This window comes from Peromyscus californicus, unplaced genomic scaffold (assembly GCF_007827085.1).
Source record: "Peromyscus californicus insignis strain IS unplaced genomic scaffold, ASM782708v3 Scaffold_2__1_contigs__length_46816999, whole genome shotgun sequence".
Lineage (NCBI taxonomy): Eukaryota > Metazoa > Chordata > Mammalia > Rodentia > Cricetidae > Peromyscus > Peromyscus californicus.
Genome location: NW_026294540.1, coordinates 17,869,857 through 17,896,261, shown reverse-complemented (window position 1 = coordinate 17,896,261; position 26,405 = coordinate 17,869,857). Strand labels below are relative to the sequence as shown.

The 26,405-nt window shown below is 48.1% G+C and overlaps 1 protein-coding gene across 1 annotated transcript in view; it reads right to left on the bottom strand.

Moving 5' to 3' along the window:
- Tmem132c (transmembrane protein 132C) overlaps positions 1-26,405 on the bottom strand; it is a 328,956-nt gene that overhangs the window by 28,897 nt on the left and 273,654 nt on the right. The window contains exons 5-6 of the mRNA XM_052755491.1: positions 11,198-11,341; positions 104-309 (exon numbers count right to left, since the gene is read on the bottom strand). Coding sequence (XP_052611451.1) covers positions 104-309; positions 11,198-11,341 — 350 coding nt within the window. The remainder of the gene's footprint in view (positions 1-103; positions 310-11,197; positions 11,342-26,405) is intronic.

Genomic DNA, 26,405 nt, shown 5'->3' with positions numbered 1-26,405 from the left:
CAGCTTCTATGACATCCTGGGTCCTGCCCTGGTCCCTTCGATGCGATTTGTGAATCACGTAGGCGCTGTTGGGGCTGGAGGCGTCTTCCCAGCCCTGGCTCACCTCTTGCTGGCCACGATGGGGACCCGCCAGCCCTTAACCTGGCTGAGTTCTGTGTCAGAGACCTCGATCTGCAGGGGAAGCCGTGGCACCCACACGGTGACATGCAGGGGTGCGCTCAGGTGCTGGTAGGTGAAATTCACCACGGAGTCCACCTTGCCTTTGATTTCTTTGCCATTGACAAAGACGTAGTCGCAGTGGTCTGACACCTGGGAAGACACAGGGAGAGAGGAAATGGAGGTCACATGGCTGTGCTGGCAACCAACATTCAGTTTGTTCTATTAGCTCGTGTATGTGTGCTGAATGTAGGCATATGTATGTGCGTGTGTGTAGGCACACAGAGCATGTGAGCACACACCCATAAAAGCCAAAAGTCAATGCTGGGTATCTCCAGTATCACTCTCCATATTAACTTCCAGAGGCAGAGTCTCTCATTGAACCAGGACTTATTGATTCTGCTAGGCTGGCTGGCCAACAAGCTTCTTGGCTCTCTTGTGTCTGTCCCTTCAGTGCTGGGATTACAGGCATGTGCCACCCTACCCGGTTTTTCTATGGGTGTGGGGAATCTAAACTTGGGTCCTCATTCTTTCTTGGTAAGCACTTTCCAGACTGAGCCATCTGCCCTGCCTCCTGCTTCTTCTACTTTATTACAAAGCACCCTCTTCCAGGGCAGAGCCTGCGACAAGGGTGTCGTGTCATTGGCATAATGGGGAACTGAACCTAGGGAACAAGAGTGAGGAAGCAGACCAGGGTAGGCAGGAGAAGAGAGACGCCAGTAGAAAGGTGCACCTGCTACTGCTGGGTGCCTCACGATAGCACTCAGAATTGTCCACCTCATGGGCAAGAGGCGTGATAGTTTCCAGCTCCCAGCGCCCAGCTCCCAGCTCCCAGGCGGAGGTTGCCTTCACTGGGATAGAAAGCAGAGAACAAATTGAGATAAGGACTTTTAAGCTCCCAGTGGAACTTGAATCTGCAGAGAACGGCAGCTGAGGCTGAAACCCGGGTGTGCACAGGGCCTGTGGTGGCCACCGGGAGCACGATGCAGGCTGATGTCTGCTCAGAAGGTAAGAACTCCACGCCCCAAATGGCCTCCAAGAATGCCAAGGGGCCTGGCACCCCCACACACACCCCACAGTCTCTGCCCCCACTCACACAGCCCCATTGGTCATCTATGGTTCTCAGTCCTTTGTCAAGGGACACGCTTCCACCCCAGTTTGCCTGGCCCGAGCATGTCAAGAGTCCCTAGGACGCTGCTCCACGCAGGACCTCTGGGATCTTTACATTTGCACTATCACTGTTCTCATGAGAGAGGTGGGATGTCACAGGTGACTTCCTGCCTTTGCCTGGATCCTAACCTTTTCCCTTCCCTTCCCTTCTCCCTGGGTTCTTGTCTCTCTCTTCCCTTTGCCTTTCCTCCCCCTTTCCTTCTATTTCTGCCTTTAGAAGCGTCCTCAAGAAGGGAATGGTCCAAAGAAGAAAAACAAAATACGCAGAGAAAACCACGAGAGCAACCTGGCCTTTGTGTTCCAAAGGCAATGATGCATTCATGCACGCTCTACAGCCACACTCAGTTTCACATCTACAATGAAGCCCAGTGAAGTGAGGAGGCAGCAGACACACCTATCCTCGCAGGCAGGCATGGTGAGTGCTAAGGTCAGTGGCTTTGTGCATATGACTGATAATGGACGTCTCTGGGCACCGCAAAAAGATTAGACCAACTGTCCCCTCCCCCAGTGCCCAGGTAATAGTTACATCGCCAGGAAATCAGACCAGGGTTCTATCTGTGCCATTCTAACAAAGTGAAAATAGAAATCAAGTTGAGTTACAGAGAAGCAAACTTCACTTGTCTTACACGGCCAAGCTTATGGGATACAATTTAAATTGGCCCCATGTGTTTGTGTCAACATTCAAACTCTTACATTTTTGATGGAAAAAAAAAGTGCATTATGCTCATTTTTCATCATTTGGTCCTTACAGCAGCTGCTCCTGAGGTGAGGGCAGAGTTGGCATGATTAGGGGGATAGATGGACATGTGGATAGATAGAGAGGTGGATGAATAGATGGGTCAATAGATGGATGGATAAGTGGATAAAAGAGAGGATGGATGGGTGGGTGGGTGGATGAATGGATGGGTGGGAGAGTAGATGGAAGGATGGATAGGTGTGTGGGTATGTTGATGGACAAATGGGATGGATGGATGGATAAGTGTAGGGATAGATGGAAGGGAGGATAGATGGGAGGATGGATGGATGAATAGATACCTGGTTAGATAGATAGGTGGATTGACACATGGATTGAAAGATGGATGGGTATTTGACTGGGTGGATGGATGGGAGGATAGATGGGTAGATGGTTAGGTGGATGGGTAGATGGAAGGATAGATGGATGGGCAGGTAGATGTACAGGTGGATGATGGGTAAACAGAGGAGTGATTATATGTATGTAAGGATTAACAGCCTGGTGGTTGGACAAATGAAACGTGGGGATGGAAATGTATATGGATGGATAGATGGAAGGGTGGGGATATAGAAAAAGACAGAAGAATGAAGATGAGATGATGGATAGATAGATGGACAGAATGATAAAAATAAATGGACGGGTGAATGGAAGGATGAACAGATGGATAGGTAGACAGATAGGTAGGTAGATGGATGGAAGGACAAACATCCTCCCTTTATGGGTACACCTGCTTCAAGACAGCCAAAACAATTGAGGAGAGAGAGCGAAACCCTAAGCTGTGATGGAAGCAACCATGGCAGATACGTAAGATTTAATCTGAAAATTTCCAGCAAATTCTTAACTTTTCTAGGTCCACCAACTCCAATGAGAATCTACTTAGAGATGATTTGTACTGGCAAACTGCACACATGTGCAGTTCGGCAACCATTTCTGAGCTAATGATATCATCCACGTGGCACTGCACTAAGCTCTAACTTTTTGAGCTTTTGCATTTGCATATCTGTCTCCTACTAGACAGTGTCCTCTGGAAAGAGCAGAGTCCCATCTGGGTATCTGGACCTGACCAAATAACACCCTGTGCTGAGCAATAGCTGTTGTGACCAGTCACCCTGCTCTTTCTGCAGAAGGACCATGTATGGCTACTCTGGGCCCCACTTTCCTCTCTTCTGTTTGTAGGGCAGATGGTGAGGGCCGGACAGAGAGAATTCTCTCCATCTGCTGGGGACTGGCATGGAGCAGCTGGGAGGGGCCACAGGAAGGGGTCTTTTTACTCACCGGTCAAGAGTGGTTTAAAACAGTTTCCACACCGTGTGAGGATGGGAAGCGATTTCAGCCATTGTCCCAGACTTATCATTAGCATGTAAATGCTGTCCCGGATCGGGGAACATATTAGCATAATAGCCAAGCATAGAGTCTATCACTAATCACATCTTTAATCAATGTTGTAATTTACAGACCATTGACTTTCCTCATTTATTACCTTTCTGCGCTCGGGTGGGTGGGAACCTTGCCTCTCCAGAATATATAAATGATTAGGAGCAACACCAGAGGTACAAAGGGGCTACACATGATAGAGCCATCGTCCCTGCTGTTCCTGATGGTGTCACCAATGTCTGGGGAAGTCTCCAGATGAATTAATCATGTCCTAAGTGGCTGGCAGTGGGGGCAAGGGTACCACGCAAAATGAACAGGTTCTCTTACAAAAAGAAACTGATCCCTGCAGGAATGTTTCCAGCCCATTGGCTGTGTTTCTCGGAATCTTTTCATCTCTGTCAGTGGGCTATGCACGTGAACTGAATGCTCGGTGGGCAATTGGACCGGCATTAGGGCATCTGTCCGTGGAAGACTTGGAGGGAAAGGCTAGGTTGTGGAGTACATAGCCAATTGTCTTATTTTGATGTCCCTCAGGGGTTGGTATTTTCAGAGGACACTCCCTGCCTTCTGGGGGAGACCCTGGGAGTCAGTTTCCATGGAGAAAGCATAGGTCCCCACTGCCAACCACTGATGTTTAGGGAACTCTCATCTAGCCACGAGGGGGACTTCAAGGGTTTGTGGACACACAGCCTGTGGAGTCCATCACAGCTTCGGACTTTTGAGGACTGTGGTGGGGCCATGCTGGCATATCTCCCAGAGTCTTGTGCGAAGCTAGCCTGGGGTCACTCTGACAATCACTCCTTCCAAAGATACAGCTACGCATCTTCTATCCCTATTGGGAATGTCATTGTTAAAGATACTAATTACAACGCTTTAAATGCCACTGCCAATAACAGTCTATCTTCGAATAGCCAACTGTTTCCTTCCACATCTCTGCTGGAGGCAAGCTTGCAAACCTTAGCCCTGTTCAGCCGCCCTGTCAAAATAAGATTACATAATGCACATTTCCAATGCAGCAAATTCAATAATCAGACTCCTGGCCTCAATCCTTTCTATTTCGGTGGCTTACCACTGTGTATGGGTGGCATTCAGGCACAGGGAAATCAAAATTGCCTTCTGGATATCCCTGAACTCAGGAGCCAGCTCTGTACATATAGAATGCCAACGGCTCCCATGCAACCAGATCTCATTTCCCACTTGCAATAGACACCCCCACCACTGTGGCAGAAACCTCACGGGAGCTTGGCATCCTATTTTGCAGATGAGAACCCCGAGGCCTGCTGAGGAGGGCAGCTTGCCCACAGCAGAGAGGATGAATTCCATTTATAGCCGTAAGTTCAGAGCTCACCCAGACCGCTCCAGCCCTGCACGCTAACAGACTCTAACATGAGACTGTGGGCTTGCCCCAGCTGGCCTTTCCTGCCACCATGGCTCTCTGTGTCATTTCCATGGTTGAGGTGGCAGAGAGAGGCAGGCACAGAGAGAAGTCGCTGACTGGCAAGTGTGACATGGACTTCAGCCAGGCCAGCAGCATGCCGGAACCCTTCCTAAGGCTGCTCTGGCCCTTGTCCATTTGGTCCACCCCAGGCCAGTCTGCTTGGACAGGCTGTGCCTTTCTGAGCTCAGGCAGGGGACAGATGGTCAGGAAAACACAGTGTGAGCTGAAGGAAGGAATTCAGTGAAGATATGGGCAGGGCTGGAGGAGACTAGTGGGAGGAGACGATGTCTGCCAGAGCTACAGTTTGTTGGGAGGTTAGTGGGTTTTAAAGCATGCTCAGAATCCACTTCAATCCAGAACATGGTTATGGCCGTTGGACATGGGGTCTTTGCATATGCCATTAGTTAAGGAAGAGACCGCTGTGGCTTAAACATGACCTAGATCTTCAAGTTGTACCCCAGGACAACCATTAATTTTTTTGAGTCCTAGACCCCTTCTAAACTCTGTAAAAAACCCTCAACTGATGGGCAGACTCATTGCCACAGCCCTGTTAAGCATTTCCACTGCTGCTTCTAAGTTCTTTTTTTTATTCTCTGTTCCAGCTGCTAGCCCCTTCTGGAAATCATGGTGGTCATGATTAGCGGGAACACTGCAGCTGTCAGATACTGTGGGAGGGGCCAGACTTGCATGTCAATCCTCTGCAGGGCTCAGTGACAGCCCCTCATGCTAAAGGATTGGTACATCCTTAATGTCAACTGTACCAACACTGAGAAACTGAGTTGGAATTAGGTACCTAAGCTTTCAAGTCGAGCACTTTATTAACCTATCTATCTCTACTGCTCCTACACAGCTATCTCTTTTAACTCTGGAGGCTTGTCTATGCCACATGGGTCTTGGGAACTCTACGGATGAGACATGGATACTGAGACTCGGAGTGGCTGGATTCCCTGCAGTCACTCAGAAGGTAAGTGACAGAGAAAAGGTGTGGGCAGGGTCTCTGTCTAACTCCAGCTTCCACACTAAGCCACCACATTGGGCACTTTCAGGCTATGCATAACACCCCACAGAACACGGGTGTCTGCCAACCCTGGGCATCCACCTTAATCTCAGCACTGCTGACTAGAGCTGTCAGATGTGTCTTGGAGGATGTTGAGGAACATCCTCTGCATCCCTAGATGTCAGTGGCTCCCAATCCTACATATAACAACCCAACTGTCTCAGCTGGGGAGAGATGACATCTGGTAGAGCCACAGATCCAGGGCCACCGAGCAGTAGTGATGCTTTATCCCTGAAGCTTTGTCAACACTCACAGCGGGTACCAGGAGGGAAGAGCAACATCCCCAAGATACAGAGGAAACAATGGGGGTGGGGGACAGTGAAATGGCTCAGTGGGGAAAGGTGCTTGCCACAGAAGCCTGGCTGACGAGTTCAATCCCTGGAACCCACATTAAGGTAGAGGGCAGAACTGACCCATGACGCTGTTCACTGACCTCCACACACATATGTCATGGCACATCAAAATAATAATTAAAAAAAAAACAACATTGGAGGCTCCATAAAGAGCAGAGGAAGCTGCAGATGAGGCTTAGCCACATTTTGAACCTACATGAAAGGAATTCTAAAGTTGGGTGAACCCAACAGAGAAGCAGCTTCTTGCGCTTTCAAGTGAGGAGCCCAGGCTCAGCAAGGGTCGAGGCTGAGCGTCACCACTGGTCACCTGCTGGCCCAGGGTGCAGGGCCTCCAGATTCTGGGAACTTCTTTGCACTCTGACTTCCTCTCATCATGGAACTAGATGGTCATTTTGCATTTTTTTTTTCACTTTGCTTTGCTTTGGTTGAGACAGGCTTTCTTTCAGTGGGCAGCCCAGGCCAGACTAGAACTCACAACGTAGTCTTTGCTGGCCTTGGAGTTGTGGCAATTCTCTTGACTTATTCTTTTACGTGCTGGGATTACAGGCATGAGCCACCACTTGGCTACAAGGAGCACACATGGGTCATGGTTTTAATGTGTCCCCCACAGGCTCATGCGTCTCAACACTTGGTCGCCAGCAGGTGGCGCTGTTGTAGAAGGTTGTAGAGCCTTTAGGAGGTGGCGTCTGGCTGTAGAAAATGGGACATTGGAGGCTGGCCTTGAAAGTGTTGGCCACCTCTGTTCTTACCATAGTGGACTCTATTCCCTGAAACTCTGAGCCAAGCCAACCTTTGTCCCCTTAAATTGCTTCTGATAGACATCAGGGCACAGCAACGAGAAACAGAACTAATACCAATCTAGTCAGGAGGTGTGTTTTCTTCTGTGGGAGAAAGTTTGCTTCCTTCCAGCTTGGTGGATTTTGCTGCCCCCCCCCCCCCCAAGCCAGCACAAACCCGTGAGTCCAGAAACTCTGGGTTGTTACTAAAGCCTTTTGCTCTCCTGAGGACTTGTAGCCTGTGGAATAGTAATAAGTTCAGAAAAGTTTGGTGTCAACAGGAACCCTGGGACAAACCAAGGCTTGCTGGACAACCAAGGGACCCTCGGACAAACCAACCCGAGGGACTCGCTCCTGTGTCCTGGAGCCTGAGCAGGGATCTGGCTTCACAGAGGTTGAGCTATCATACATGCCCGGTGTTTGCGGCTCGGTCCCTGTGACCTTCTCATTGAGTTTATGCCTGGAGGTCATGGCAGGCCACATTGAAAAAATCCCACAAATTCCTCCTTTAATACTGAATCATCAGCCCATCACTGCTGGTGCCTAGCAGTCTGTGGCCATAGGAGCATCCGGGAAAGGACATGCTAGGCAATAGACTGAGATGGCACCTTTAGGGAGCCCATCATGGGCATTCCAGAGCAGGTACAGACAGCCCTGTGCAAGCCAGTGCTTAGTGGTACATATGCCCCTTTTAAAAGGCTCAACTGTCCCCTCCTGGGAGGTCTCCTTGTTCCAAGTGACCCCACCCCAGTACTGTTTAGCACCCACACCTGGACAGCCCATTTCCCCCTCTAATGATATTGGTCTCCTCTGTCAGTAGCCAGGCTCTGTGAGGGCGGGGACTCAACCATTTTATTTACTGTTCCCTCTGTCTCAGGACAGCCATCAATCTTCCCTGAATGAATTAGCCTGTGATTTATGGAGACACCAGCCAAGCACTGTCAAATTTGTACGATTCAAGGATCAAATAAAACAACTGTAGGCACACGATCCACGCCATGTCACCGGCTATGAGACAGCTTTATTTCAAAGGTAGGAGGCTCGATGCTTTGTGATGCCACGGAGACAGTGACCATACAGATGCGGCATCCATATTCTTCCTCAACCCTTGTTTTGAGTGTCTGTTGGCTAGCGTCTCACTGCCCCTTTCCAGTGCCCTGACACTTCATCTCCTGAAGGTGCATCAAGGCAGATAGGAACATTTGAGGTCCTCATGGGCAGAAACTGAGGCGCCGATGAAGCTACATATGGGGCAGAGAGCAGACAGATCCCTCAGCCTTGGGAGCCTTCTACCCTGCCTGCTGGCTTGCTTTCACCTCCCAACACCTCCAGGCGGAGGGATTCACAGTGCACGGCGGTCAGGAATCAGGAGAGATGACTGCAAGGAGACGCTGTTCCTACAAAATAAACTATGACTGAAAACCCCTATATCCGTTACATATTTATGTGTAAGTGTGTGCATGTGTTTAAGGTCATGTCCATGTGAAGGAAGCCACCAAAAGAACCTGGGATACCATCACACAGATTATCTGGGGCCCAGAGAAATTGGCTTGAGAGTGTGTGTATATGCTGTACGTGTGTGCACGTATATGTCTGTGATTAGATTATATGGGTACATGGATTGTGTATGTGTGTACGTCTGTGAATAGATTATTTGTGCGTGCATGGATTTATGTGTGTATGTGTCTGTGAATATACTGTGTGTGAGTGAATGGATTATGTGTATACATGCATGTCTGTGAATAGATTGTGTGTGTATGTCTGTGACTAGATTATGTGTGTGTGCATGTATGTCTAGGAATAGATTATATGTGTGTGCATGTCTGTGAATAGCTTATGTATGTGTGCATGTATGTCTATGAATAGATTATATGTGTGTGTGTTTGTATGTGTGCATTTCTGTGAATAAATTATGTGTATGTGCATGTGGAAGCACATGAGTGTAGAAAGGGGACTAAGAAGGAGGAAGAGATCTAAAGGGAGGGGAACAAGAGAAGATGATGAAATCTGTGTGACGGAAGGCAGAAAGGAGGTGGGGGAATGGGAGGAGAGTGAGGGAGGGGTTGGATAAGAACAGGTATAACAACACATGAATGCCACCATACATATGAAAATATAATATATGAAAAATATATAAGGAAACCCATTACTTTTTATGCTAATTAAAATAATTCTAAAGAGTTCATGGGGGCTGGAGAGATGGCTCAGCTGTTAAGGGAACTGGCTACTCTTACAGAGGACCAGAGTTTGATTCCCATCATCCACATGAAGGCTTCCAACCATCCATAACTCCAGCTCCAGGGGACTCAACACCCTCTTCTAGCATATTGGAGCACATACACACTCAAATAAACATGGTTAAAAATAAAATCACATATTAAAAAGCCCATGGTGAAAAAGAATATGGCTGACCTGATGTCATTCTTACAAATGTGTGGCTATTTGTATAGAAGAAATATTGGTTTGCATGTGTTTGACTTGAGAACAGCCCCACCCCCACCCCCACATGGCCAAGTGGACAGACTGGACAGATTGAGTGACCCAGACAGGAGGCAACAGGATGTGGTAGCCACTGGCTGATTGGCAGGTATCTGTTTAGGGGACACTACCTGGAGTGGTTGGATAGGGGAACACAGATCAGTGTGTCATATCTGCTGGGCTCTCCCAAGATGCCAGAGAACTCCGAAACTTGTGATCAGTTACTGCCCATTACACAGGTCAGAGTTCCCCAGAGCCAGGGTCCCTCCCCCAAGACACCACCAGCTACATACTCACGTGTCATGGGCCCTATCTGCACCCATTTATGAGATGGCATTCAAGAGACAGGTTTAGGAAAATATTGGAATGGTGGCTGTTTCGTACCTGACCCAGGAACTCCATTTTGTCACACAAAGCCGTGATAGTGTGATCTGCCAGGTCACACTCGGGTGAAACATTTAGATCCGACCTCTTGTACGTGCAGCAGAATGGGCACTGGTTACATGTGTGTTCCCCGCTTCTCCCCACAGTATGCCAAGGGGCACACAGGAGGAGTTCTGTAGAACTGGGGACCTCAGACTAGTACCTAAGTCCCAGGGATGAGGCTAGAAGATGAACCTAAGCCCCAGAAAAGAGCACAGGTCCTGCAGATATGAGCTGAGGACCCACACAGGGAAGAGCTGAGTTCTGGAGATGGCGCTGACTTCAGGGACTCCTACGCTAAGGCTGCCCGCTCCACACCTCCCCCAGCTCTTGCTGATTGGACACTGTGCTCTGCTGTGTCAACAGCCAGGGATGACCACCTCCTGATTCATTCCAGGAGGCAATTTTCATTTTGAACACACTTATTTCCCCAAAGATACTGATTGCCTTCCTGGAAATATCAGCAACGGGCCCCACGTCATCGCCCCTTATGTGAAGTTAAAGGTTGCTCTCTGTATAACCACGGTGGCATTTATTTCTGGATTTGGTTCCCACCTGGCTTTCATAGGCTGAGCGGTGGGTGGATTCTTTGCCTCTAGAAAATTGAGCGGATGTGGAATGGTCCTCCTAACAAGTTGTTGCCCATCCAACTGAGATTGTGTGTTGCCCCATCAACATCTCCCAGGCCCAGCCCACTACTGGCCCAGTTTAGTGGCACCCTCTGCTCTCTGCTTCTCGGGATTCAGCTCAGAGAACATTTAGGAGGTCTCCTGCCTGCACTGCATGGTGAAGGTAGTGAATAATGAAAAAATGAAAAACATTTTGGTATTTTTCTAAAAGAAGAGATAAGTAATAGTGGTGTGAGTTAATGTGGTCCTAGTCTGTCAGAGGCATTTCTTGAGGTGTAGATTTTTAAAAACAATGTTCTTTATGGTAAATGGATTTAAGTTTAATTTGATAATTAAACGCAGGAAGGAAAGGAAGGAAGGAGAGAGAAGGAATGAAGAAGAGAAGGAAGGAAAGAAGGAAGGAGGGAGGGAGCGAGCAGGAAGAAAGGATGGATGGGATAAAGAGTGGACAAATACAACCACATGCTGCAGAGTGAAGAGGTGAGGGGGGGAATGGTAAGTGAAGCCCCTCCAAGAGTTGGGTACCTGAACCCCATTTGAACCTCTCCCTTTCGTCGAAACTCTCCCAGTGTCTGAAAGGCTGAAACAGATCCCCACCAGGCCCACATACCTTGATGACATCCTCATCCATGGCCTTGCACTCCACCAGCTCTGAGATGTCCCTCACTGTGCTGTTCTCCTCCACTGACACCACCCTGACAGGCATGGCCACCGTCTTCCCGGTGAGGATGGCTGTGTTCAGGAGTTCGGTGTCCTGTGGAAGAGCCAGACACACCTGGTCAAGGGACAGTCTCCATTCTGCTGGTCCCAGGGGATGCTTAGGGATGCTCCTGAGGTAAGTGTTGGGCTGCTCCTGCTAGACACTCTGTGGTACTGTCCTTAGGAACTACATCAGAAGGACATTCTTGGGAACAGAATCCTAAGAGTGCTTGACTTTTGGCTCACACATGGCCATCTTCCTTGCTTCCAATAACAATAAAGAACATGTATTCGTTTTAGCATTCAGAATTGCACAGCAGCTCGGTGGCAACTTTGAGGCCTCTGTGAAGAAAGGTACCAAGTTGGCTTGACTAATGCCCATCTCCACCTGCACAAGAGGCCCAGAGCCTGTGAGCATGTCATCTCACATGATGTGATGGCTAATCATGTGTGTCAACTTGACAACCTGGGAAGGGGACATCTCAACTGAAGAACTTGTCTCTTATCAAGTCTGCCTATGGGGTATTTTCTTGATGGATGATTGATGAGGGAGGGCCCAGCCCACTGTGGATGGAGCCACCCCTGGGCAGGCGGTCTTGCGGTGTTTATGAAAGGAGGCTGGGCAGGTCAGGAAGGACAAGCCAGTAGGCAGCATTCCTCCATGGTCTCTGCTTCAGTTCTTTCCGTGAGTTCCTGCCCTGACGTTCCTCAGTGATGGAGTGTGACCTGAGAGTTCTAAGCTGAAGTAAACCTTTTCCTCCCTGGATTCCTTTTTGGTCATGGTGTTTATCACAGAAAAACAAAAATAACAACAAAGTAGAACGCCTGGGAAGAGGGACTTGGCAGGTAGGATCAAGTCCAGGGCCTTGAGAAGAGGCATCATCCTGGATGCCCTGGAGTGGCGCCAGTGGAATCCTCAAGTCCATGAAGGACTGATTCATGAGCCTCAGAGGAAGAGCTCAGGCTATGTTGATGGAGGAGAGGCCACCATGGAAATGACCAGCCCCAAAGGTCCTGAAGACAGGAGAGGCAAGGGGAGATTGTCCCTAGGGACACTTTCTAGGAGGGGCATGGCCCTGTTACAAGCTGGCGTTCACCTCACAGTTCAAACCTCTGCTCTCTAGAAGGGAGAGAGAATGAGTCCACCCTCATGTCTCAGAATGTGGGGTAGCTGGGGCTACAAATGGCACTTTCCTCACTAAGGGCCTTCCTTTCTCTGTTGTTGATGTTCTGCAGTGTTGGGCATGGGGCTGGGAGCCTCCTACATGCTAGGCAAGTGCTTTACCACTGAGCCACATCCCCAGCCCACAGGTTTCCTCTTTGAAGTGGTTTTGTGAGGTTTTTGTTTTGTTTCGTTTTTTCAAATCAAACTGTCTTTCTCTGCTATCCCATGGGAGCCCACTCCACCACACCCACAGGCACGTCTGCTTAGTCTCTTTGTGTCAACGCAATGTTAAATTGCACACACGATCTGCTGAGTGATGGAGAAAACACTTCATTTTGAGTTTGCAAGGTGATTACCACCTGCAGGCAGGCTGGTCCTCCTTCTCTTGATGGCTTCATAGAGATGCAAACAGACCTTTGAATCTGGGCATCTACAGGCACCTTTTACCTGGAGGTCAATTTCTCCCAAGTCCCTCTCCATAAACACTGCTCTCCCCCCCCCCCCCCCAGGGTGACCTTTTGCTTGAAGCAGGCACACAGCGCAGAGAGGCTCATGATATAAGCGGAACCCCAGGTACTCAGTCCACCCCTTCACCCTGCAGCCGAACAAAGCTCTGCCTGCCTCTACAGGGAGCATGGGAATCCTGAAGGCAGGTTCCAATTATGGGTGGCCTTGACCGTGGCTATTACAGATGCTAAGAATACCATGGAAATCCCCAAGTCAAGTTCATTACAGGTAATGTGCTCAGAGTTGTCTTTCATTTTCTCTCTTCGAATGGTCTTCAGTGAACGGCTTCATTAAGCAGTGTGGTCCCTTATGGGCTAATTGTGATTAGCTTCCTAAATGGTTGTTATAGTTTTACATACACACACACACACACACACACACACACACACCTCTTCCTCCTCCTCTTCCTCATCATCTCATTTTAGCACTCATCTCTGGTCAAGAGATGGACATCAGCAATTTCTTACCGGCCACATCAGTTTCAAGGATTAATAGTCACAGAAATAAGAAAGAAGGAAAAGAAAACCTTTCGTCTGTGAAATACCCTGGCTCATACTCATGGGAGAAGTTCCCTGTATTTAACAGCCATTCCATGGATCAGTTAACTTTAGGGGAGTTTGTTGCTATGTGGGCAGAGAGAGTGGCATTCTAGATTCTTCCCTGGCTTTTCTATCCACTTCAGAACCGCCTGAGTCACATTGATCAAGGATCTTCATGATGAGGTGGCTATACCATTTATGACTATTTGACCTCCAAGAATTGTCAAATCCAGACTGCCGTCATTCCGAGTTCCTTTGCAGTACTGTACAGAATAGCACAGAGGAGGTGCCTTTAAAGAATAAAGTTACTCCTCAAAGTGCTGGAGGCTGGAGGGACAAATTGTGATTCTAGGTCTGGTGATGGTCAACAGCTGGAATTGTGTATGCTCATGCACGCCTGCAGGTGTGCCTGTGTGTATGTGCCTGTGTGTGTGTGTGTGTGTGTGTGTGTGTGTGTGTGTGTGTGTGTGTGTGTACCCACGTGCCCATGTATATGTGTATGTACCGGTATGTCTGTGCCTGTGTGTCTGTGTCTGTGTGTGTGTGAATGTGTGTGCCCATGCACATGCGTATGTACCTGTGTGTATGTGCCTGTGTGCCTGTGTGTGTGTGTGTGTGTGTGTGTGTGTGAATGTGTGTGTGCCCATGTATATGCATATGTACCTGTGTGTATGTGTGTGCACATGTGTAGGGATGGAACAGGCACATGTTTCTTTCACTGTCCCAAATACCTTTCCAGTGGAGGACAGTTCTTAATGACGTGAGTGCCACACTATTTAAGAGCCTAACGTTGTACTGCTTCCCGAAACCCAGACTCTAGCAGGATCCCTGGAGAGGAGCATGCTCTTCACAGGATGTGGTGGGAGCAGGGATGCCTCTCATTTCCTGCCTCAGACCCAATCCAGAGAAGTTTGGTGGCACAGGCCACCTCTCTTCAGTCCCTTCTGGACATGGAGCAGCTTTCTGTCTCTGTCTGTCTGTTTCTCTCTCTCTCTCTCCCTTCCTTCCCCCCTGTGTGTTTGGGAATGAGAGAGAGAGAGAGAGAGAGAGAGAGAGAGAGAGAGAGAGAGAGAGAGAGAGAAAGAGACAGAGCCCAAGCCCTCTGTATGAACACATACCATCCTGTTGGCTACATGAGGGCCAAACAGGGACTCGTGAATAGGGTGTCAGAGCCTCACAGAAGGTATGGAGGTGCCGCCACCACCTGGAGGCTTCAAGCTAGTAATTGCTTCTCTGCTCCCCTGTCTCCCCTCCCCGCTCCTATTATACATCAGGTAACTAGTCTGCTTTACAAAAAAGAATCAGCAACACAAGACGTGTTAAGTCACTCCTGTCCCTTCGCATCCGGAGCGCCTGAGGTTCCCAAGAAATATCTCCACGTGATCTGTTCTCACATCCACTGCTGTGTCCATTTCTGGACATAGCAATACAAATTGTTATTTTTACCTTTTCAATGAAGAGAAGAGGATTGCTTTTGATGCACTAGGAAGTCTTAGGTGCCGACTTACTAAAAATGACAGGGAAGTGACCATTTGTGCCTGGGGTGCTTATCCCTGGAGTCTCTGTGGGGAGCATCCCCAAAGTTCTCTGGAGAGGAGATTCTGGGTGTGAAAGAGACAGGGTGGAGTATGATTCAGCTATGACAAAGACTGAGCTGCTGACAGGCTACCGGGCAGTCAGAGCAGAAAGCATGACACCAGGTAAGAAAATCTAGATCCAGTGAAACCATGGAACAGGAAGCCTATCAGGGATTTCCCAGGGTTGGGGCAGGGACTATGTCTGTGGATGAGTATGGGGTTTCCTTCCAGCGGTTAAACATTGTAGAATTACATAGAAGCTCTGCATGCTGTAATCACATGCATGACAGCACATTTCCCAGTTAAGTGGCAGGCTCAGGGGTGTTATCATCTAAGCAGGGTGCACCCTGGTCCTTCAGGTCCAGCAGGGCTCCGATAGTCTGATGACAAAGCAGGATTCCCAAAAGCATCCCAGTTGGATGGCCACAGTCACCTAGGGTTGAAGCATTCGAGTCCTCTATGATCACCTGGGGCTGAGGTATTCTATTTGGTGCCATTTAATGGTGCTGGGGGCTGGAGGGATTGGTGTGGGCAATGAGGTCCTTATCTGACCTCACTGTCCTTCTGCTGGTCCACTCCTTCCTTGCACCTTGTCTTAGGAGTTGTCTTCGAAGAACATTTCTAATGCTTTCTCCCAAATCTCTGAAAATGAAACAAAACTTAGCCCCGTTGTGAGGGGTCCACATCCTTTATCTCTCTCTTTTCTTCTTCTAGGACCTCCTGAATGATCTCATCTAGAAGGACACAGGTCTTCTCTGGATTCAGGAATAGGATGAGCTGCAGACTCCTGTACAAGAAGCTGAGATGATCCCAGATACCAGATGACACCAAGAGAACCTGTAGTCCCTGTCCCCCCATACTGGCTGCACTTAACCTCAGATACGTTCATGAGGAAATCCTAGCTCATTGTAGTGGGTCTGTGACTGAGCCTGGCATGGAAGGGGCACACCTCTACCCCAAAGCTAGACACCTGCTTCTCCGCCTGGGTTAAGGCCACCTTCTGTAGGCCCTTGTCGTTTGGGTCACCCTCATCACCCATATCAGCCTTCCCCATGGCTGCCAGTGAGTCAGACACCCAGATTTCCTTCCTTACAGGGACAGCGGCCACTGGGTCGGCAGCACTCACTTGCAGGCTCTTACTGAACTTGACCCCCAAGTTCAGATTCACAGGTGCTGAGCCTTACGGCTTCACATCTTCAGGGGACAGAAGTCTTCCCACCTGCCACAGAAATATTTCACACAAGCTTTCATTCAGTACAGCTTAAAAAAAAAAAAGGTTGGCGTCACTACCGTGGAAGAAACTGAGTCCTGGAATGCCTCATTTCCTGGCAACCAAGTCAGCTGGCCGTGGTCCCTCTGTGTGCAATGGTCCCCTGCTCAGTTGATGATGAGCAAAACCAGCCAGCAAGGTCACAGTGTGAGGGCACCAATGCCAGAGGACTTCATTTCTCTGGTAAGCAGGAGTGAGACCGAAGAGTCCTGACTAAAGTAAGGCCGTTACATGGACTTCTCTAAGGTGAATCATCTCTTTCCACACTCTGCGTTAATGACGTGAGAACAACTCTGAGCTTATAGATTTTCCTCTCTAGTGGGGAGAGCACTTCACTTCATATACCATCCTCTCTTCCAGTGTTGTTTTTAGGATCATTTCCACAAGTCACTGTCATCCCAGAGGGCTCTGTTGGGGTCAGAGGCTAGAAAGAGATTGACATGATTCCCTGTCCCCAGGACATGCTGTATCACAGCCACAGAGGAGCCTTCTTTCTATACTGTGAATGCTGCTTCTTGTGGCACCAAGGGCCCAGTGTTCTGTGATGCTGAGGACTCCATGTTCTGACGGCGAGCAGTCCTAGACAGTGCCTTGTTTAGTGTGCTTCTGTCCATTGGCTGCTTTTCCAGCCCCATCTCAATGAGAGACTCCCCCGTCATCCTTTACCAGCACAAATTTCTCTTTCTTCGATCTTGTTCCTCTTCCAATTTGAGGGCCGGGAGGTTGGGTTTGTCTCACTTCCCATTCAGGGGGAGCAGGCGAGCATCCTTGTGTGTGATTGATGTAGCTCTGCTCCCAACCCTTATTCAAACTCCCAGCCAGTAAGAACTCCCATTCAGGAGCATATCGGAATGGTAGACGTTCTCCATCTTCTAGTTTAGCTGGCTGGATCATATTTCAAGAGCCCATACTCCACGCGGCACATGAGGTGAACCCTTTAAGATCTAAATGAGGAGACCCTGTTCCTGTGCTGCTGGAGCATCACATCTTCCAGAGCCTCCATCTGCCCTCTACTTCTCCCCCTCCCTACACTGTACTTCCTTAGCTGCAGTGACTTCATCCCTTCACAGAGCTTGTTTCTCTACGTGGAACGCTGTTCCCTCACATAACCACAGGGTTCCAGCCTCACTTCCCTCCACTACCTGAGGTGCCAACTGGGATGGTTAATCACAATTTTCAACATGGTAATATTAAGAGATGCCTAAGATGAGTGAACAATACTTCCGAGTGTGTCCAGGAGGCAGTTCCCAAGACAATCAGATCCCGAGGCCAATCCCGTCTGATTGGTTGATGCCAGTTCCTGGATGGATTAATAATCTGATGGCGTTGTTGGCTGGGAAGGGAGAAGGGAAGCCTGGTTGGAGGAAGTAGGTCACTGGGGGCATGTCACTGGGGCTGTGTCCTACCGCCAGCCCCTTCTTGTGTATGTTTTCTCTGCTTTCTGTCTGGCAGGATGTGAGCAGCTGTCCTTCCTCACACATGCCTGCTGCCATGATGTTTTGTCTAAGTGCTTGGGGCTAAGTGACTACCATCGAGCCCTCAGAAACACGAGCCAACAGTAGATCTGTCCTCTCTCATTTTTGTCAGGGATTTGAACATGGTCACAAGAAAAGTAATTTACCTGGCAGCCATGTTCTCCATAGTTCATAAATGGCCCCCAAGACAATTCTATTCAGATTTGGGGCTGTGCCTGTCTCTTTCTGAGACCAAAACTCTATAGAAGAAGGGTTCCCCCCCCTCACCAGCTGTTCCACTCTGAGCACCTGGAATTGTAGTTGGAGTTTTCCTGCCTGGCCCACAGTCAGGACAAATCTCTGTCATCCGCCAGTCCCACAGCCACTCAGACCCAACCAAGTAAACACAGAGACTTATACTGGTTACAAACTGTATGGCCGTGGCAGGCTTCTTGCTAACTGTTCTTACAGCTTAAATTAATCCATTTCCATTAATCTATACCTTGCCACATGGCTCGTGGCTTACCGGTATCTTCACATTCTGTTTCTCATCGTGGCGGCTGGCAGCGTCTCTCTGACTCAGCCTTCCACTTCCCAGCTTTATTCTCCTCCTTGTCCCGCCTACACTTCCTGCCTACACTTCCTGCCTAGCCAATGGCCAATCAGTGTTTTATTTATTAACTAATTAGCAACACATTTGCCATACAGAACATTCCACAGCACTTCCCCCTTTTTTTTTTCAAAAGGAAGGTTTTAACCTTAACAAAGTAAAATTACATACAATTTGGGAATTTGGGCGTAGCTTCTCTTACTACTTCCTGCTGGAGGGGGGCGCTGTATCTTATGGGGAAACAAAGAAAATTTTAGGATTATGGAATAGTCCATGAGGCTGTATCGTCTGAGCCAGTTGCCTTCAAACCATTCTGGATGTTGGATCATCTGGGCCATGGTGTCATCGGAGACCTTTCAGGGGGCCTTGGCTGGTCAAACCTGATGTGTCTTAATCTGGAACAAATCCATAGCCTCTGGCTTTCTGTGGAAACAAAAACAGAGTCTCCTTTCCAAAGCAACATATCCTTATATTCAAATTTTGAAGTCAAGGTACCTTTAAAATATACATTTTGGCATAACTCGACAGCTTTTACAATCAAATGTTTTTCTGCAGTTAAAAGTCCCAAAGACAACACAATGCAGATTCTCTGTGTAATATCCATTTTTACGTGGCTTATTTTTTATACTACCTTTACTGTCTCTTTAAAGACTTTATTTTTTTAAACTATGTATTTGTTTCTATAACTCTATCATCTTTTTTGTCTCTTTCAAGCCTATGTATCTTTTACACACATTGTAAACTATTACATCTGAATCTGTCTTATTGTGAATCTATTGCTTTAAGCTGCAGCAGCTGTGGCTGCTGGCTCCACCCACCTCAGCTTCCCAACATGGCCTTGGTTTACCGCCAGCTCTGGGAGCTATCGGGGGTCTATGCTTTTAGCCAAGCAGCGTGTAGCCCAGAAACCTCCCCTTTTGCTCTGCACCAGCAAAGGCTAAATCCACCATGCAGCTCAAAGTGCCACTTGCAAAGGCCTCATTCCCGCCATAGGCAGGTCGAGCACACATGCTAGGAACACACCAGTAGCTCAAACCAGCAGCTGCCGCTCATTTGAGAGAGACAATTAGGAAGCTGTTTTTAGCTCCGTCTTAGAATCTTTTCTCAGGTTTTAGGTGGAAACTCTTGCCACCACGTTGGACGCCATTTGTAGTTGGAGTTTTCCTGCCTGGCCCACAGTCAGGACAAATCTCTGTCATCCGCCAGTCCCACAGCCACTCAGACCCAACCAAGTAAACACAGAGACTTATACTGGTTACAAACTGTATGGCCGTGGCAGGCTTCTTGCTAACTGTTCTTACAGCTTAAATTAATCCATTTCCATTAATCTATACCTTGCCACATGGCTCGTGGCTTACCGGTATCTTCACATTCTGTTTCTCATCGTGGCGGCTGGCAGCGTCTCTCTGACTCAGCCTTCCACTTCCCAGCTTTATTCTCCTCCTTGTCCCGCCTACACTTCCTGCCTACACTTCCTGCCTAGCCAATGGCCAATCAGTGTTTTATTTATTAACTAATTAGCAACACATTTGCCATACAGAACATTCCACAGCATGGAATAGACACTGCTGAAGAACTCTGAGCTACAAACATATGTTTAGAGGCAGAAAAACAGAAACTGTGTCCAAGTCTTTCCAATTTGAGTTTCTGATTGTACCTAGAGGGCTGGGGCTTTAGTTCAGTGGGTAGAGCACTTGCCTAGCATACACAGAACCCCGAGTCCAACCCCTAGAACCTCATGAACCAAGCATGGTGGTACACACCTGTAATCCAGAACTTTGGAGGTGGGGGCAGGAGGATTATAAGGTCAGACTCATTCTTGACTATGTAGTGAGCTTAAGACTAACTTGGGATACGTGAGATCTGGTCATCTGGGGCCTAGCCCTCTTTGAAGGACTTGAATTAGGGAGATGGCCCTTGGTTGGCTTCCTGAGTATATGTGGCCACCATCCTGGAAGAGGCTGCTCCATGGTTCCATCTTTGGAAGTGAGGCCAGGGCATGACTCAAGGACCACAGTCCAAGAGGTATGGATGGTATAGAGTGATAAGCTGTGCTAAGACCATGATTCAGAGTCTCCTCAAAGCTCCAGCTTGGGCTTGGGAGGTAGACGATGCTGGAGTTTTACAATGGCAGTGTGGAGGGCAGAAACCCCTAGGAAGATTGCATTAAACTTTTCCTGTCTTGTGGGGTTTTCAGAGTGACTTATGGAAGCAGGGATCATTTGAGCATGTCTACTTGTTCCAATGGCTGGAGAATCACACCTGACATGCTACACATCACTGGCATAGAGAATCACACTTGGAACTGACATGCTACAAGCCGGCATGCCAACATCCTTTCTGATTGGTCAGTGCTACCCTCTGCTATGTTCTGATTGGTTGGAACCTGCATCCCTCCATCTGGCAGAATTTGAATATCATTCATTTGTACCTATGCAAGTAGGAAGTTTCAAGTATTCAGGGGATTCTCTCTGTTGTTTCTAGAGTGCCTTCTGAGTGATCCCTTAGTTTGTTGGAAATAACTCAGTAATGGCGTGTGTGTGTGTGTGTGTGTGTGTGTGTGTGTGTGTGTGTGTGTTATATGTATGTGTATATGTGTGTGTATGTGCATGATATGTGTGTATGCGTGTGTTTATGTGTGTGTATGTTTATGCATATGTGTGTGTGTAGGCTAGAGGTTTATATTGGGTGTCTTCCTCAATTGCTGGTATATGTTTAGAGACAGGGTCTTCCGGCCTGCAGCTAAGCTAGCCTCCCTGTGAACCAAAGCAATCCCCCTGTTTCCACCTCGTCAGTGCTGGGATTACAAGCATACACTTCCACACCAGTTTTTTTATGTACTTCTGGGGAGCTGAACTCAGGTCCTCGTGCTTATATGGCAAACACTTTACAAACTGAGCCAGCTCCCTAGTAAAATCTTCTGGTAATACTTTGCAAAGATCTCCTTTGGCTTCCTCAGACCTGGACAGCCAGGGTAGAAAAGAGTCACCCTAGTCATAGCGACCTGCCAGGGTCCAGCTACGCAGTGTTTTGCAGTCTGTACTCACCACAGGGAGTTCAAAGCCAGCCTCATTTCTCCTCTGTCCTGAAACTGCATTTGTGCCAGTTACCAGTACTGGAGGGACGCAGAGGCTCGACAGCAGGCCACTTACCCATCCTTCCCAGGGAGTTGTGGCTGCTCTCCAAAGGTAGCTGAGCAAATTTCCCTCCTTCCCTGAGGACCCATGCTAACAGCTCTGCGGGCCTTGCAGCCACACAGCAATAATTCCAGGTCCTGTCTCTGTGGGGAAACCCAACTCCCACCTCATTTACTTCCAATTTATTCATGGTACAAAACTGGGGTGTGGGAGGCAAACTTAACTTAGCTGTCAATTTGCTTCTAAGGCAAGATGGAGAATCTATTCTAAAGCGTGCATTTAAAACAAGAAAGCAATTCAATTTCGAAAGGCACCATCCACAAGGTCTGGACCGATAACTCAGCTATTAAACAAGTCATCCTCTGGGGTGGCACATAGAATAAGTTGTAGGAATGTCTCCGAAGAAAGTCACTTGTTTTGCAATTTTGCCAAGAAAAGGAAACACTTGAGAAAGATGTATTTTATTTTGGCAAAGTTGCGGTCACTTTCTTTGCTCATAGATCCCCGCACTTCTTAATCACATGGCTGCCACTGCTACAAACCAACAGTGTGTCCTGGGTGGTCCTAAGGTGGAGCTTGCTCTAGCCATGTTATGAGGGAGGAAGAAGGAAACAAGGGTGTCTGCTTATAGCCCTCTGCCTTGCACAGGGCACAAAATAGAAAGACACACCTCTGTGTTCATCCCTAGGCCACTTGCCTTTCCTAAGCCATGGGGAAGAGCCTATCCCGGATCCCTTGCAGCTAAGGATGGGGAGTATAAATGATGGGGGCTCTTTCTGGTCCTCCTCCCATCTTCTCCCCTCCCTTCCCTTCCCCTCTCATCCCTCTCCTCTGTGTGTGTATGTTTTTTGGAAGAAGGACATTTGAATCAATAAAGGTGATCAGCACCAGGCATAGTGGGTCAGGTATATTTTTGCTAACTTAACACAATTTGGGAAGTCACCTAAGAGGGAACCTCAATTTAGAAATTACCTCCATCACACAAGTCTGTGGACATGTCTGTGGGAGTATTTTCTTTATTAGTGATTGATGTGGGAGGGCCCAGCCTACAAGTGGTATCACACCTGTACAGGTAGTCCAAGAAAGCAGGCTGAGCAAACCAAAGAGAGAAAGAGCGTGGCAGCATTCCTTCATGGCCTCTGCTTCAGTTCCTGCCTCCAGGTTCCTGCCTTGAGTATCTGCCCTGATTTCCCCAATGATGGGCTGTGTAGCTTGCAAGCCAAAACAAAACAAAAACAAAAACAAAAAACAAAACAAAACAAAACAAAACCTTCCCCCCACCCCGAGTCAGTTTTGGATAGTGTTTTATCACAGTGACAGAAGCAAATGAGAACATATACTGACCCACATCTATACACCTGGTACTTGAGAAGGTGAGGCAGAAGGATTTCTACAAGTTTCAGGACAGCCTGGTTGAGCTCCAGTGTGAGTCCCTGCTGATAGACAGACAGACAGACAAGGAGAGCTTTCTTCCCCCAGTGTGGGTGTACAGCCAAAACAGGAAGCTGGAGAAGGCACATTCCCTCGTCTTCTCCCCTCCATCTTTCCCCCTTTCTCTTTCTCAACCATCAAGGTCCAGTGTCCCCAGGATAGCCCATTGAATCCTCCATGACTTGTTGGGGCAGAGCCTGGGCCACACTCTGCATGAATGCATGGTGGGTAAACTATGGCTGAGTTGATGCTCGGACATCAGGAGAGGTACTGGTACTGGGGAAACAGGCTGGTTTCCAACCTGGATCCATGGGATTCCCTAGTTAACCATACCCACATTCACATCTGAAGGACGGGAAGAAAGGGTGCTTCTGCCAGTAGCTCTAGCGTTTCAGGGAGGATGCTAGCCAGTGGGAGATGCTTACAGAGTGGTGTGGGTTGGCGATGGTGAGTTGGGAGTCAATGTTTGGGGGTTATCAAGGGAGTGCCTTTCCAGGCACGTTTCTTTGATGCCATTACAAATCACATACAGATCCTTCATATCACTTGGGGCTTTGGCTGTGAACACAAAAAGGAGTAGAAGGGAGTTTTCTGGAAGGCCGCAAAGGGCAGGTTCAGGTGTGGGTGGGCTTAAGAACATGTGGGTTTGAATGATTGTACCTGAGCAGCAGGGTCTGTTGCCCCTGTGCTTGGGAAACGCTAGCTAGTGCATGTCAGATGGTTGAGTATTCCTATACCATGCCAATCAAGAATGGAAGGATCCAGCTGGCCCCATTTGAGGGGTACCCAGGGCTGGGTGGGTGGGCAGTGAGCCAGGTTTTCATGCAGGGAGCTGGCATGGGGTCAAGGAGTTTACAGCTCTGTGCTCTACTAGACACCCTGTGAATGGTGGCTCCCCAGGCTCTGGAGAGTGTCAGAGGAACCTCCAGGCTCTGCAGAGTGTCAAGACGTGTGGACTGCCCCAGCTGTCCATCAGCAAAGGCCAGGAAGTTCCTATACCTCACACAGCTCAAAGAACTCATTTCCCATTTTAGCATTGCCTCCCCAAATCTATCCTGAACCCCAGAATCCAACCTGACCATCCCAGTGAAAGACCCTGGTATCCGATGCATAAACAACCATTAACATTACCCCCTAGTGGCAGAGATAGGAAACAGCACGTCCTGCAAACAGACCCCTTTCATTTTTTAAAAATTTCAGCAATTTCACGCACATACATAGTTGTATGGTTATTGCATTTACCCTGACTCCCCTCTCTTGTCTCTCCTACCCCTGCTGACCCCTTTCTTCTCGGTGGCCCACCATGACTAGATGGTTAAGACTTAATGAAGACACCACACACCAGATACAGGACAAAGAGAAATCTACTGGAACTTAGCTGGAAACTTCAGCACCTCCCCACTCCCTTGTTTAGGGGGGAGAGGCAGTGATGGACTTTTCCCAGCTAATGCAAACTGCAGACCACACAGCACACTCGATGGATGGAGTGCTGTTTATCCCCCGCCATTGCTGCTCCTGAGCCCACCATGATGAAACACAGCGTCAAGATTCACTGTCTGTAAAGTGCCCAGGACAATGAACATGAGCAACTTGGTACAGCTTCACGTGTTTGCCACTTCATAGCATTAGAGCGTCCCATCTCTCAAAGGCTCTCCTGGGCCATTTCCAATTAATCTCTGCTCCAGCCCCAGGCAATCGCTGACTGTTCCGTCTCTGTAATTTTGCCATTTTTAGAAATGATTCCCAGAATGCCTAATTTTTAAATGCTTAGTTTCCCCTCATCCCAGGGTTTCTTTTTTTTCCCCCATGGGTGTATGTGTGTGCACACACATGTGCACATAAAAGCCAGAGGACAACATCAGGTGTCGTCCCTCAGGAATGCCGTCTACTTGGTTTACTGAGACAGCATCCTTCACTGGCCAAGAACTTGCCAAGCAAACTAGTGGCCAGCGAGCCCCAGGACTCCACCGGTCTCCACCCCACCTTCACCCCGAGCACCTGGATTACAGGCGTGTAATGCCTGTTTGATGTCTGCTGGGATCAGGCTCAGGTCCTTATACAAACATGTCATCAATTGCATTATCTTCCCAGCACCTGTTATTTTGGGGGTTGGAGTTGCTAGGTAGCCCAGGCTAGCCTTGGCTTTGCAGAAATCCCCCTGCCTCACCCTTCAGACTTGCTGGGGATACAGGTATGAGTTACCATGCTGAGCTCCATCCCGGTTTTCTAAAGGGGCTATCAGCAGATACCACTCATTGACAAGCAGTGTTTTACCCTCTAGCTACATGACAGCTCATTAAGTCCTTCACTTGTTGAGGTGTACAGTTTATGCTGGATATGAGAACTGTTCCATACTAACACTTGCCTGCCCATACCATCATGGGCAGCACTCTCACTGTCCTGGGTCTCCAGGAAACTCAGGACTGTGCTACGTACACATGTAACTCAGAAAGAACCTGCCAAGCTGGTTTCCAATAGCTTTTTATCATCCTTTTGCCTCTTATTCCCACCACCAGAGCCTGTGGGGTCCTCTTTCTCCACACCATAGCAACACTTGGTCTTGCCTGTCTCTTCTATTCCAGCCATGGTTTGAGTGTGATGTGGCTGGTTTTCTTTTCTAATTTTTTTTTCAGTTTTTGCATAACCCCAGGGACAAATGAAATTAAGCCCCTTTACTTCCCAAACATTTCAGATTTCAATTTTGGCTCATGTGGCACTCTTTGAGGTTCAGATTCCTTAAGTTATTATGTTAGTGCTAAATTTAATCTTTTTTTTTAAACTTAAAAATTTTATTTTATGTAGATGGGTGGATTTTGCCTGCATGCATGTCTGTGCACTATGGGAATGCTTGGTGCCTGGTGTAGGCCAGATGAGGGCATTGCACCCCCTAGAACTGGAGTTACAGTGGGTTCTTAGCCCCTCCGTGGGTGCTGGGCTCTCTTGCAAGTATAGCCAGTGTTCCTAATCACTGAACCATCTCTCTAATCCCCCAAATTTAGTTTTTATGTAAAGAGAAAATTTAAAGATTCAGATAACAGATGACAGGGGGACATTTTGGATCATCACTAAAGATAGACATAGATAGATAGATAGATAGATAGATAGATAGATAGGTGATAGATGACAGGTAGATATATGACAGATAGATGACAGACAGACAGACAGATAGATAGATAGATGACAGATGATGGATAGAGATATCACAGATAGATATATGACAGAGACAGACAGACAGATGATAGATGACAGACAGATAGATAGATGGCAGATAGATGACAGATAGAGATATGACAGATATATGACAGAGACAGGCAGACAGACAGACAGAGTTCTGAGACACAAAACCCACTATATATAACTGGAGATTGAAACTTGGATTTGCAGGTGCTGTGCAGGCATTAGGCAATAGCTCAGTCTTTTTTTTTTTTT